This window comes from Schistocerca cancellata, chromosome 9 (assembly GCF_023864275.1).
Source record: "Schistocerca cancellata isolate TAMUIC-IGC-003103 chromosome 9, iqSchCanc2.1, whole genome shotgun sequence".
NCBI classification, from domain to species: domain Eukaryota; kingdom Metazoa; phylum Arthropoda; class Insecta; order Orthoptera; family Acrididae; genus Schistocerca; species Schistocerca cancellata.
The window spans coordinates 504,219,956-504,234,190 of NC_064634.1; the positions used below are offsets into that span (position 1 = coordinate 504,219,956).

At 38.7% G+C, this 14,235-nt stretch overlaps 1 protein-coding gene across 2 annotated transcripts in view; it reads left to right on the top strand.

Annotated features, from left to right (window-relative positions):
- Nucleotides 1-14,235, top strand: part of LOC126100530 (carbohydrate sulfotransferase 8-like) — a 104,583-nt gene that overhangs the window by 52,494 nt on the left and 37,854 nt on the right. For both annotated transcript variants that reach the window (XM_049911144.1, XM_049911145.1), the window contains exons 2-3: nucleotides 3,505-3,636; nucleotides 9,347-9,495. In XM_049911144.1, the coding sequence (XP_049767101.1) occupies nucleotides 3,520-3,636; nucleotides 9,347-9,495 (266 nt within the window). In that variant the 5' untranslated portion in view covers nucleotides 3,505-3,519. The remainder of the gene's footprint in view (nucleotides 1-3,504; nucleotides 3,637-9,346; nucleotides 9,496-14,235) is intronic.

Sequence of the window (14,235 nt, forward strand, 5' to 3'; positions counted from 1 at the left end):
TTGTTTTTTATCAGGGAACAAATTAATAAAATAAAACCTAAAAATCTGTTTTGAGGTTTTTGCTTGTTTTTTCTTGATAAATGTTAGTCCAAAACGGCTCTTGTTCCATGATTATGTACAGAACTATTATTGAAATACTTAGTAATGTTTTCCCTGATACACACAATAGACTGTTCTATGTACTCACTTTGCTGGATGAAATAACAAAAATATTATAAAAAGGATAGATTGCTACTCACCACATAGACGACTGGACTTTGATTGTTCAATTTTTGCCTAATGGCTTTTCTTCCATCCCACAATTTAGTGCTGCTGCCTCTGTTACTATCTCTAATGCATTACTTTAATAAGAGTCTGTTCTTTCCTTTCCCTCCTCTCCTTTTTTTACTGTCACCTTACAAACTACAGGTGCTCTGTCTTTGACTTGTCACCTCTGTATATGGTGAATAGCTATCTATCCTGTTCATAATATTGGTTCAACACTTTATTTACTTTATTAGATGCTCTATCCCAGAAAATAATTCCATCAGATGACAGGGAGTGGAAATGAGCAAAACAAGCCAGTACTTTTCTGTCGTCAGCACAATGAGGGATGCTTAATGGCATATTAATGTTCCTCAAAACAGCAGAACACTTCTGATAAAGGCGTTATTGAAGAATAAAGTCACTGAATAAATGTCATGGAATAATGTCAAACACGATTCAGAAAACAAATTCATCATACATCACAAAATAGAGGCTTCTATCAAATAAATACTACCAGCATCTACTCATGGTGCTTTCAGGCAGTGGATGCCTGGTAACTGATTTCAATATATGACACCCCAGACACAAATACAGTTGGAACCAGCTTCTGCATCCAAAGTGTAGTGGCATTTATAGGCCTCCCCAAATTAAGAGCACTGACCCAGTGCAGTACCTTGTTTCTCCCTGCATCAAACACTGTCAGCCATGTCACTTTAAACAACAGTAGCTACCCACATTCTGCACATTCTGCTTTGCTCCAGCATACACTCAGTGCAGTAATGAGACTCCGCCAGTTGTACCGTTGCCTTTACTGTTAGTTTTTAGCCTCCTCTCTTTGTTGACAGCATTCATTCATGTCCCACACACTCCCACACCTGTTGACTACCTAGCGCTCAATTTCTCTCTCTCTACTGCCCACACAGAGCTGGTGTGACAGTGCCCAGAAGCTGGTCATTCCTGCCATATGCCACACAACCAAGTTTCTGACACCCAGTTGGCCATGCAGCAAATTTGAAATGTGCGGGCAACCATCACACCATTAATGTCTACTTCTGCTGCTAAAAGGTCATTATTGTTTGTTTGAAACTGCGCATTAAGTCTTTGTGAGAGTAAGACTTGAACTATTAAGTGTAAACTATTTGTAGGTCTGTTCAGCTGACGTCAGACATGTGTCTGTTAGAGCTGAGACTGGACCCTTGATTAGTGTGTTTGTTATCAGCAAAACTTACAGTTTTTGAACTGCTCTTTAAAGTTACCAGTAGATCACTTAAGTAGGTCAGAAATAAGAGTGGGCCCAATACCAATCCTTTTGGCACCCCATATGTTACACACCTACATTTTGACATTATTTCAGTGCCAGACAGACAGTATGGTAATGAGACCCGCTTGACTGCTGTTACAAAGGAACAATACCATCATTGCAAAAGGAATGTCATTATGCCATACCACATTAGTTTGTCAAGTATAATTTTATGATTCACACAGTAGAATCTTATGATTCACACAACTGAAGACTTTGGCAAGGTAACAGCACATACAACAGAAACTTGATTCTTAATACTATTTTAGCTCTGCTATTACTTGATTTGTGAGGTCTTGCATTGCTTTCTCTGTGGAAAATCCTCAATGAAAGCCAAACTGAAAGGCAGTTAACTAGTTCTGGCTAGGCCACTTTTCGGAATACTTGTGCAAAAACTGAAAAGACAGATTTAGTACGTAATTAAAGCTAGTTTGCTTATCTCCAGTTTTGTAGATGGTTTCCTAAACCCAGGGAGTGTTTAACATTCATTTATTTTGTTTATCAATGTCGAAAAATTGTTTGCATTATACAGTACACTGATGTCCATTTTCGTTACATACACGTCAATTGGCTCTTTTATAAACTACTTACATTCAACACTACCATAGAACCAGCTTATACAATGGTGCATCTGCAAATTAGAAGAAATACAATTGAGTAATTCAGTGACTGGCGTAATTTTATAATTTACTCGTGTTTTGTTTTTTGACATATGTTGTATCGTACAAATACTCTTTGGTAAATTATAAAATTTACTTAATGATGTTCTTATTATGATTTTTGTGTGGGACATTAACTTAGCTTCTATTTTCATCATGGGTGGATATGTTGATACAATTTAGAAATTTTACACAAGAAAAATATGAAAATTGCAGTTTGACAGAAATGTTGTGCAAAGCATTACAAAATGCACACAAGACCCAACATTTGTATTGAAATCCGTATTATACAAAATTGATTTGGATCAGCAGAACCACAATCATAAGTAAAATATGTGGTTCCTTCTGACTTGAAAATTTTAAGTAAACTGTCCAATACCTCCACATGTTAAAAGTTATGAATTAACTGTCTAGTACCATAAAATATATGTTAAAAGATTCACATTTGTTATTTTGCCTGTTATTTATATTCTGTATTCCTTGTTCATGTGCATTCTGTTTTCTGTGTTGTGCTACTGTGCTCCATGCATTGATCCACTATAGATGAGTGATTGCATTTCTCTTATCTTACTTATTGCTCCATTCAAGAATTTCCATTATTGTTAAGAGTCTTTTTAGCTATGCAACTTATCAGTTTTTAATTAAAATACATCTGTAGAATTTAAGTAGTTGTGTATAATTAATGATTTGAGGCATTCAAAATTTGCCTCACTGCTTATCAGATATTGCAAATTATTGGACAAATGAAAAAGATTTTTGTGTCTGCATATTGAAGTCCTTCATGAGACACTAACAGCCAAAGTAATTATGGTAATTTTCTCCTCTGGATTGTAACTGTGAATGTCATTACTGTTATTTATGCCAAATTTTATCAGCAAATATATGTACTATAAACATTATGAAAACATCTAACTCCTTGAGGAGGTGCCTAAGAGGTGATTGTAGGTGAACATTGCATATTATTCTCACTGTACAGTGTTGTGTTACACTCATTTTCTTTCTAAGAAATGAAGTGCATCAGAAAATTGTGCTATAAGTGAGAGTAAATGTGTAACTTATGTTAAGGTATCAATTCATTTGCTTCTGAAACTAGCAAATGTAAGCAAAGTGCTGAACATAGTCTTTTGAGCAGCTCAGCAAATGCATGCCTTGCAATTAGTTTTCTTTAATGTGTACACCATAAGATTTGGAACATTTTTCCTTAATTGCTGGCTCATGTCCACATACACATTAACTGTCAGTGTTATTTTGTCATCCCTATCCAGTTATACTGTATCAAGTTAATTGAATTTCACACAGTGGTGAGGAACTGCGATGAGGCTGACTGTGAGGCGTCTGGTGACGGGTGTGGCTGTCAGTGCTGCCACCTGCGGCCTGCTGCTGCTGTGGTTCAGTAGAGGGAAGCCCGTGCAGGACACACACCGGCACCTGGTGGGTACACACCATCCGTGTCTACATAACATTTGTTCTTTCTTTTTACACTGTGCCTCGCTAGGCACTGTGGGTCAGTTTCAATCCCTTCTAATGTACTGTTTTCTTGTCTTCCACTTTCTTGCACCATTTCACTGTATTTATTTCCTCAGATCACTTCATCCTTGAAATCTGTCTGATTGTAGCACTTTCCTTTTGCAGACACTTCTTTCTGCTATTGGTCCTTTGATGTTGTGTATTTGAAAATCATCTCTTAACTTTTCCCATCAGGGCTGTTCCTAATTTCTTTTTCCAGAGATACATGGTGATACACTTTGTTAACATATTATCATTCATTCTACATTCAAAAAAGTGTCAGTCATTTTCCCCATATTGTTTTGTTATTTTTTCCCTATGTTTTATAAAGGACATCTCAGGTGACTTCTGCATCTCAAACATTTCCCAAACTGTTTAAGATATCACAGTTCCATTTTCACCCAGCGAATGACATTAGAAACAGATGAATCTTAATCTAATGAAACTATTTACTGGATTTTGGAGAATGAAGTACAGTCAAATTTGTCAGTTTTGGGATTATTGTAATAACATCAGAAATTACTGTAGTTCCATCTGAATAACTGACATTTATGTTGATAGAATGAGATTTTCACTCTGCAGCGGAGTGTGCGCTGATATGAAACTTCCTGGCAGATTAAAACTGTGTGCCCGACCGAGACTCGAACTCGGGACCTTTCCCTTACTTTCATTCTGGAAACATCCCCCAGGCTGTGGCTAAGCCATGTCTCCACTATATCCTTTCTTTCAGGAGTGCTAGTTCTGCAAGGTTCGCAGGAGAGCTTCTGTAAAGTTTGGAAGGTAGGAGATGTGGTGTCACCGCCAGACACCACACTTGCTAGGTGGTAGCTTTAAATCGGCCACGGTCCATTAGTACATGTCGGACCCGCGTGTCGCCACTGTCAGTACTTGCAGACCTAGCGCCACCACATGGAAGGTCTAGAAAGGCGGAATAGCACTCGCCCCAGTTGTACGACGACTTTGCTAGCGACTACACTGATGAAGCCTTACTCTCATTTGCCGAGAGACAGTTAGAATAGCCTTCAGCTAAGTCCATGACTACGACCTAGCAAGGCGCCATTAACCGTATCTGAAGATAGTCTAATTTGTATAGTCAAGAGCGATGTACCACAAGGATGCAATAAAGTTAAGTATCCGAGGAACTGCATATTTTTCTCTATAGCATTCACCAAGTATCCTGTTCCAGAACTCACGCCAGCCGGCGTGTGTGTACGCGTGCCTTTCGGCTACTTCCTAGTGGCGTGGCTGTCTTGCTACGACACAACAGGAGACGAGATACTGGCAGAAGTAAAGCTGTGAGTACCGGGCATGAGTCGTGTTTTGGTAGCTCAGATGGCAGAGCACTTGCTCGGTTAGGCAAACGTCCCGAGTTCGAGTCTCGGTCAGGCACACAGTTTTAATCTGCCAGGAAGTTTCATATCAGCGCACACTCCACTGCAGAGTGGAAATCTCATTCTGGAAACATCCCCCAGGCTGTGGCTAAGCCATGTCTCCGCTATATCCTTTCTTTCAGGAGTGCTAGTTCTGCAAGGTTCGCAGGAGAGCTTCTGTAAAGTTTGGAAGGTAGGAGACGAGATACTGGCAGAAGTAAAGCTGTGAGTACCGGGCGTGAGTAGTGTTTTGGTAGCTCAGATGGTAGAGCACTTGCCCGCAAGCCAAAGGTCCTGAGTTCGAGTCTCGGTCGGGCGCACAGTTTTAATCTGCCAGGAAGTTTCATTTATGTTGATGTCTCTATAATCAATATAGCTAGACAAGACAATACTTCATTTAGTGAGCACTTTCATGCAATATCTTAAACAGTTCCAGAGATATTTCAAGTGAACAGGTTAGCAGAATCACCCCTTAAATTTCATTACTACTTCTAGGTGCTCAGTCTTCTCTGTTCCCTATTGGACTTCTACTTTGTCTCTGTATTCACTGGCAAAGATACGTTCTGGCTTCACAACTGGGTTTAATGTATTACTTTGGCACTTCTCAACATTCAATTTTTATTGTATTTTACATGCTCTTTCCATTTTGTTTACCATTTCAGCTATGACAGATTTTGTAACTCATGTTCTTACGTTATCTATACTAGATACTTGAAAATTTTTGGCCTTTTGTATCTAACCAATGTCAACTAGTAGCTGTGTCATACAGGATTGCAGAAATTGTTGAAGAGCTTCTACTTGCTCCACAAGTGGCATGATCTCTTGTATACCTTATTTTGTTAGCTCTGAAGACTAATTTAGAAATGCAGAGGACTGGCGTCCTTACAAAAAGCTGCTTTACCAACATTTTTTGGTGTTCCAGGAGGTTGACATGGAGGTATTTAAGGGTCTTTTCTTATCAAGGGTATTAGCTCCTCTGAAAGGACCAGTATCACTTTGTTTTGATGATATTTGTATTTTGCTATCCTCCCATCAGCACAAGCATATGCATGTGGTTGTTGCTTGTGTTGAATTTTACCAGTGTCATAAACAGTTGCAGCAATTGTTCTGAACATGGGTGGATAGTCATATTATTTATCATTTAGAGTTTTTCTAAGTGAAATAAAGGAACCACACAATAACCACGAGAAACACTTCCATATTGTGACACCACCTTCTCCATACTTCACTGGTGACTCTAAACACAGTGGTGGGTAATTTTCTCCACGTGGCTGCCAAACCCAGAGTATAGCATGATTGATCACTCCAGATCACTTGTTTCTTGTCATCCACTGTCCAGTGGTGTTGCTCTTTACACCACTTGCTTAGCATTGACTACAAAACTGTGTGGCCTATGAAAAGCTGCTCGACCATTGTACCCAATCCTTTTCAACCCCTTTCACACAATCATTGTCACAGCTGGGCTGCTGGGAGGACTTTGGAACTTGAGAGTGATTCCTTCTACTAATTTAATGCAATTATCAAATCCACCCTCTGCAATGATCTTGTCTGTCAGTACATGTCTGCCTGGTCTTTGTTTAGCCACAGTTGTTCCTTCACGGGATACCATTAGTGCCATAATGATTAAGGTTCTTCTTCTTCTATGTGATCAGGCCCAGTGGACCGCATGCTTCTACAAGTTTCCCCCTGGAGGCCATCCCTCCGATGCTTCTTGGGTCTCCCCAGGGGTCTCTTTCCTGTAGGTGTGAAATCCAGGAGCTTCCGAGGCCATCTGTGATCTTCCATCTGCGCCATATGGGTGGCCCACTGCATTCATTTGGCTTTGACAGTTCCTGCTATGTTGGGCTGCTGGTATAGTTCCCCAAGCTCTTGGTTGTATCTGATCCTCCATTCCCCTGTGTCTGCATCCAGAACTGAATGGAAGATCTTCTGAAGCACTTTTCTCTCAAAAATGAGGAGCTTATGGAAGTCCTGTTTCTGGATACTCCATGTCTCACAGCCATATAGAACAACAGGCTGAATCAGGTTTTGTACAGTTGAATTTTGCAATCCACTCAAAGTTTTGGCAAGGTCAGAAAATATACCAACACTATGATTTTCCTTGTATATCTCTGACAGCACTTAATTTGTAATGTATTGTGGTGCTTTCTCTGTGGAGAATCCTTTATGAATCAAAACTGAAAAACAGCAAGTTCTGCTCAGCTAAATCAGTCAGTATTCTATCACAGGCCACATTCTCACTTTTGGATAGACTGGAAGGAGTGATATTTGCTTATACCCAGTTTTGTAGTGGGCAAAAGTCAGCCAGGAAATGTGCCAAAGGTCACTGTTAAGGGTAATCCTACAGGCCAGCACAAGATTTTAATATTCTAGTGGAAACATCATCATAGCTAACAGAGTTAATACTACTTGGTGAACTTATGAATTCTGTAATCTCCTTAGATGATAAGCCATTATTGTTTGTTTTCAACCAGAATCAAAACAACTTCTGAATGAAAACAATGGCTTCTGTGCCTTGTAACCACTCAGGAGATAGTGCTTCATTTGCAGAACTTTGTTCTGAGTTATCACAATTTAAACATAAGCAAACAACCCTGCCTCATGTTTTATTGTATTTAAAGCCCACAGCCACAAACAATGGCGAGGGACAAAGTTGGTTGTTTTGAAAAGTTGTGCAGTAAAGTTTCAAAAAAATCTCATAAATAAGGTACTGGTATTTCAATTACATGCAATGTGGTTATTTTTATTAAAATAAGTCATTGTTTTCAAATATATCTGCTATAAAGACAAGAGCACTCACACAATAGTTTGTACGAGGTGGAGCTGCTAAACCTTGTGTTACGGATTATTTTTCATATTTTGGAAGATGAATGGTGACTTCTAAGTATTGATAAAAAGGTTCCAGTTCAGACTCTGTTAAAAACCTCCGTAATACCCACTTTTATATCATTTTCTTTATACTATATTTCTTCCTTTCCTGGAGAGCTGGGGAGGGGTGGGGGGATGCCACCCCCCTTGCCCCCCGGGAACGGACACCCTTCTGTACACACATATTTTTAAAATAGTAAACTCTACCCAAAATTTTGTTCTTAAAATCACTAAACATGTGTTAGCATTGATTTATCATTGTTTACTTGCTTGACAAATCAACAAAATATTATTTTGAAACCTCTCAAAATTCAAATTTAAACATTGCAAATCATTTCTGTTTTTTAATACTAACACTTGCATCAACAACTTTTGTAAAAATAGAGTACAATAACCTCAAAAATTAACCTAAAGATGTAAAATAAATTTTAGCTAGCACCTTGCTACAGCATGTAAACAGTGTTAAGAATGAATGGCCCTTAACATTTCTACCACCACACTGTCATGCAAATTCACATAAACTATGGTAAAGGACAGTACTGAAAATGGTTTATGTGCATATATAAATATTCACATTTACTTGATTAACAACTTTTGAAGATATTTGCATCCAGCAACATATTCAGGATCTGCAGGTGAGTTTTATTTATCCATATCACTCTCAGATTCACAACAATTGTTCCTGAAAAGAAATTTTCTGGAATGGACACCATACACATTACTACTATGGGCAGCCACGATTTGGGTATTTACCACTGCAAACATGCACACATCTAGACAAAGCTGCCATTAGCTGGAATCTGAAATTAAGAGATAAAGTTACCATTTCTCAGTGTAATGTGGAACCATCAACTAATGTGAATTAATCACATCCCTTACCACATTTTACCAGCAGTAACACTGTTTTTTCATTGACCGTCCCTTACCACTGTTCGCAGCTGAAGTCTTACTTTAGTAACATTAATTGTTAATGCAGATTCTAAGAGCTGCTTTGCATTGTTAATGTAGATTTAAACTTGGTCCACATCCCTGAATGTTCTCATTTCTTATCATAGCTAGGAAGCATGAATACTATACTGTCCAGTTGCTGTGGCATTTATGGGTTGTGTCGTGTGAATAATGTGAGAACAACAAGGAAGAAGGAAAGGGAAGAGCAAAGGCTGTGAGGCAACAGAAAGAGATAAATGGCATGAGATTAAGGACAGACAGGAACAAGTGGCAACATTAAGAAAAATATTTAAAGTTTGTTCCTGCTGTAGATTGTTCTTGCTAGTGTAAATATTTTTAGTTACTGGTACCATCAAAGAGTACTTCAGTGATCTTAACAGAATAGCTCATTAGGCATTAAAGAAATGTATTTAACATCAATAGTAAAGACAAGCAGTATCTGTTTACAGATAGAGGCAGAAATAGAGAACATTCAGCGAATAAGAAGAATAGAGGAAGTATGTTATAAACACGATCTTGGCTTGTATAAACACACAGATGATCCACCAAAATTAATACATCCACCTGCTCCACAGTATGGTGTATTCTACATTGACAGGTAATTATGAAATCAATGCAGAGCCAATAACTTTTGTGGTATGTTCACTTTCTTTATTTTATGTCTCTAGAGCATGGACTGTTGCAATGATCATCTAATTAGAACTGGTAGAATGTTCAAACAGCCTTTTCTTGTTTTGAAAATTGATATTTGAAAACTACAGAAATAGTTAAAATTAAATTTGTTGCTCTGAGTAATATGTAATAAATTATACTGTGTTGCTGACAATTCTGAAGACATTGAGATGTTTAATATATATATATATATATATATATATATATATATATATATATATATATATATATATATATATATATATATATATATATATAAAAGCATACAGACTGAAGTGGCAAGAGAAAATTTATACCAAGGCTGGGAATCGTACCCAAATCTCCTGCTTACTAGAAAGGGCAGTTGTGTTTCGGCACTAGGACACCTTGGCACAGTGGTTCACACAACTGTACAGATTGCCCTGGTGCTCCTCCCCTCTCAATTGATTAATTCTCACTGCTGTCCCAGCCTACTTTGGACCGAGGAGGGAGGCATGCCGGAGTAATCCGTACAGTTGTGTGAAAACACTGGCCTAGCATGCAGGAGACTCAGGTTCAATCCCTCGCCTTGGTACAAATTTTTACTCACCACTTCAGTCTACATACATAAAATCATATATGTATGAGGACAGTGAAGTCTCTGAGGTTGTCATGTCATCTGTATATGTTTAAGCCTTTAGATGGATTATGGAAAATCCTTATCTGCCCTTGGAAATGTTTTGCAGTTTAAAATCTGGTTTCAAAATATCTGCATTACTATTATATAATCAGTCTGTACACTTCTGGTTTCTCTTGATTTCTTGTACATTTACAACCTTCTTTCCATGATTCTTAAACTAATACTATATATAGGAAGTAGCTACACAGGTATCAAGGGCTGTGTGGAGGGGATGGGGTGATTTTTTTTTTTTAGGTTAGGGAGTCTCAGGGAACCACAGGAAGGGCATCAGTTATTTAAAAGGTTGCAGGACAAACACAGGAAACTAAACCTAGCAACAATCAGCACTGTAGTTGTAAACTGTCATAGCTGTGTTGGAAAAGAACCAGAGCTTGAAGTGCTAATACACAACACTGAACATCAAATTGTTATAGGTATGGAAAGCAGGCTAAAGCAGGAAATGAATTCAGCCAAAATTTTTACAAAGAACCTAACCATTTTCAGAAAGGATAGGTTAAATACAGTAGGTGGTGGAGTGTTTATTGCTACCAGTAGTAGAAATTGAAATAGATAGTTCCTGTGAGATAGTATGGGTAGAAAACTGGAATAAATTAATTTTTTTTTTTCATCGACCCAACCCCTCTCCCACCTCACACCTTCCCCCTCCACCTCAGATGATACAGTTGCTGAACAGTTCAAAGACAACTTGAATCTCATTTCAGATAGGTACTCCACTCATACAATTATAGTTGGTGGTGACTTCAATCTACTCTAGATGCATTCGTGAAAATAAATGTTTAAAGTCATTGGTAGGCATAAAATGTCCAAAATTGTTCTGAATGCATTCTCAGAAAATTATTTGGAATATTTAGTTCCATGACTCCACATGAAGTGTAAATGGTTGTGAAGACATACTTGACCTCTTAGCAACAAATGATCCTGAGGAAATCGGAAGCATCATGACAGATACAGGGATTAGTGAGCACAAAATTGCTGTAGCGAGATTGAATACCATAACATCCAAACCCACCAAAAATAAATGCAATATACATTTATTTAGATAAGCACATAAAAATGCACTTGATGCTTTCCTGAGAGACAGTATTCACTCCTTCTGATCTGACTATGTAAGCATTGACCAGATGTGGTTTAAATTCAAAGAAATAATATTGACAGAATTGAGAGACATATATCAAATATGGTGATGGTAGAGATCCCCCCCTCCATACACAAAACAGGTCAGAACACTGTTGCAGAAGCAACAAAAAAATCTTGCCAAACTTAAAAGAATACAAAAGCCCCCATCACTGGTGAAGTTTTACAGAAGCTTGAAATCAGTGCAAACTTCAATGTGAGATGCTTTCAATAGTTTCCACAATGAAACTCTTGTCTCCAAATCTGGCAGAGAATCTAAAGAGATTCTGGTCATATGTAAAGTACACCAATGGAAAGTCACACTCAGTACCTTCACTGCACAATAACAATAGTGATGGTACTGATGACAGTGCCACGAAAGCAAGATAATAAATACAGTTTACCAAAATTCCTTCACCAAAGACAATGAAGTAAATATTCCAGAATTCGAATCAAAAACAACTGCCAACATGAGTAACTTAGGAGTAGATATTCTCAGTGTAGCAAAGCAGCTTAAATAACTTAATAAAACCAAGGCCTCCCGTGTAGTTTGTAAACAGGATCCTTCCAGAATATGGTCATACAACAGCTCCATTTTTGATTGCCCATCAAAAGGTGTGCACATGAAGACTGGAAAGTTGCACAAGTAACACCAATACCCAGAAAGGAAATAGGCATAATCCACTGAATTACAGACTCATATCACAACTGTCAATTTTCAGTACAGGGTTCTGGAACATATATTGTGTTTGAACATTATGGATTATCTTGAAGAAAAGGATTAGTTGTCAAACAGCCAACACAGATTCAGAAAATATCATCCTTGTGAAACACAACTGGCTCTTTACTCTCATGAAGTAATGAGTGTTATTGACAAGGGATGTCAAATTGATTCAATATTTTTAGATTCCAAGTAGACATTTGATACTGTTGCTCAGAAGCAACTTTTAATCAAATTGTTTAGGAATAAAGGAGATGACTCACCAAAAGGCAGAAGTACTGCATTGTCGGTACATACAAAAACAAAAAGTACGGAATACACTTCCTTTTTCTAGTTGTAGGAACACACCCACCCACCCACCCACCCACCCACCCACACACACACACACACACACACACACACACACACACACTGTTGGGTGGGGGGTGGGGGGTGAATTACCTCCTTAGGTGTAGGCTAGGAAGGTTATGGGAGTGAAGGATGTGTTGGAAGGATAGCTCCCATCTGTGTAGCTCAGAAAAGATGGTGATGGTGGGGAGGATACAGATGTCATGGGTTGTGAAGCAGCCTTTGAGATCTTGCATTGTGGACAGCTTGTTGATTGTCATACCAATGTAAAACACTATGCAGCTGTTGCAGCAGAGCTGTTATATAACATGGCTGCTTTCACAGGTGTCCCAGCCTGTTATGGGGTATGATAAGTCAGTGCTGGGACTGGAATAGGTGGTACTGCATGGATGGATTGGCCAGACCTTGCATCTGTGTCTTCCATGGGAGTAAGATCCCTGTGGTAGGGGAATGGGGGTGGGGAATGGATTAGGATGTTGTGGAGGTTGGATTGGCAGTGGAACACCACTTTGAGAGGGATTGGAAGTATCTTGGGTAGGATGTCCCTCATTTCAGGGCGTGATGGTAGATAATCAAAGCTCTGGCATAGGACCTGCTTCAGTCATTCCAGTCTGTAGAGGTATTGAATGACAAGGAGAGCACTTCTTTATGGTTGGTTCTTGGGAAGGATGTGAGGATCAGGTGTGTGTGAGGATATGACATAGGAAACCTGTCTGTGAATTAAGGCTGGAGGGTGTTGACTGTCTCCAAAGGCCTTTGTGAGGCAGTCAGCACACTGGGCGATGGAGTTATCATCACAGCGTATGTGTCTACCACAGGTGGCCAAGTTCTATAGAAAGCATATTTTGGTGTGGAAAGGGTGGCAGTTGTCATAGTGCATGTACTGTTGGTGATTGGTCAGCTACATGTGGACTGAGGGAGATTGACATCCAGGAAGGTGGCACAATGGGTGGAGGAGGATCAGGTGAAGTGGATGGGAGAGAATGTGTTGAAGTTGTGGAGGAATGGGAATAAGATATCATGGTCTTGAGTCCAGATTATAAAGATGTCATCATTAAACCTGAAACAAACCAGGGGTTTGGGAAGCTAGGATAGATCTCCTCTAGGTAGCCCATGAAGAGGTTGGTATACAAGGGTTCACAGCTATATGTGCTTCCAAAAAGACAAATTTTCCTTCTTGCAAATGATCTCAGCTATGGATATTTCTCTTCAGTCAAATAAGTTTTATAAAATTCAACCAGGTTTACTTCTTCAAATTTAGATTTTAAAGATAAATCTTCCTGAAGTTCAATAAGTTCCACTCAAAGTTTTATGAGGCTTTCTCTACATCACATGTTATGGGTTAGCAAATATAGCAAACATACTATCTGAATTCCTGAAATCAGAAAACCTTGTGCTAAATTGCACTAACAATGATTTCAGCTCATCAGCATAAGTAACGTAATCAACATTTTCGTGAGTTGGCTCTGTAGGAATGTGGTAACAGTTTCCAGCTCTCATCTGCATTTCCCACAAGCTCATCTTTTTCTAAAAAGCTTTCAGATGGATGCATAATTTGTGGATTAACTGCCCTTGTTTCTTGAGTTTGTAATTTAAGTTATTTTAATGAGCTGTGATGTCAACCAGAAATACTAAATCACAAATCAATTGGGGGTCATTTATTTCAGCCAACAGTTTCCCTCTGATAGCCATAAAATCTGCTATTTCTTGTTGAAGATCATAAAAAGTTTTAGTATTTGCCCTTGCTCAGCCATCTCACTTTTCAATGGTAAGCTAAATCTTCATGTTTGGAGCACAGGTTGTCCTAATTCTGTTTGAATTGGCAG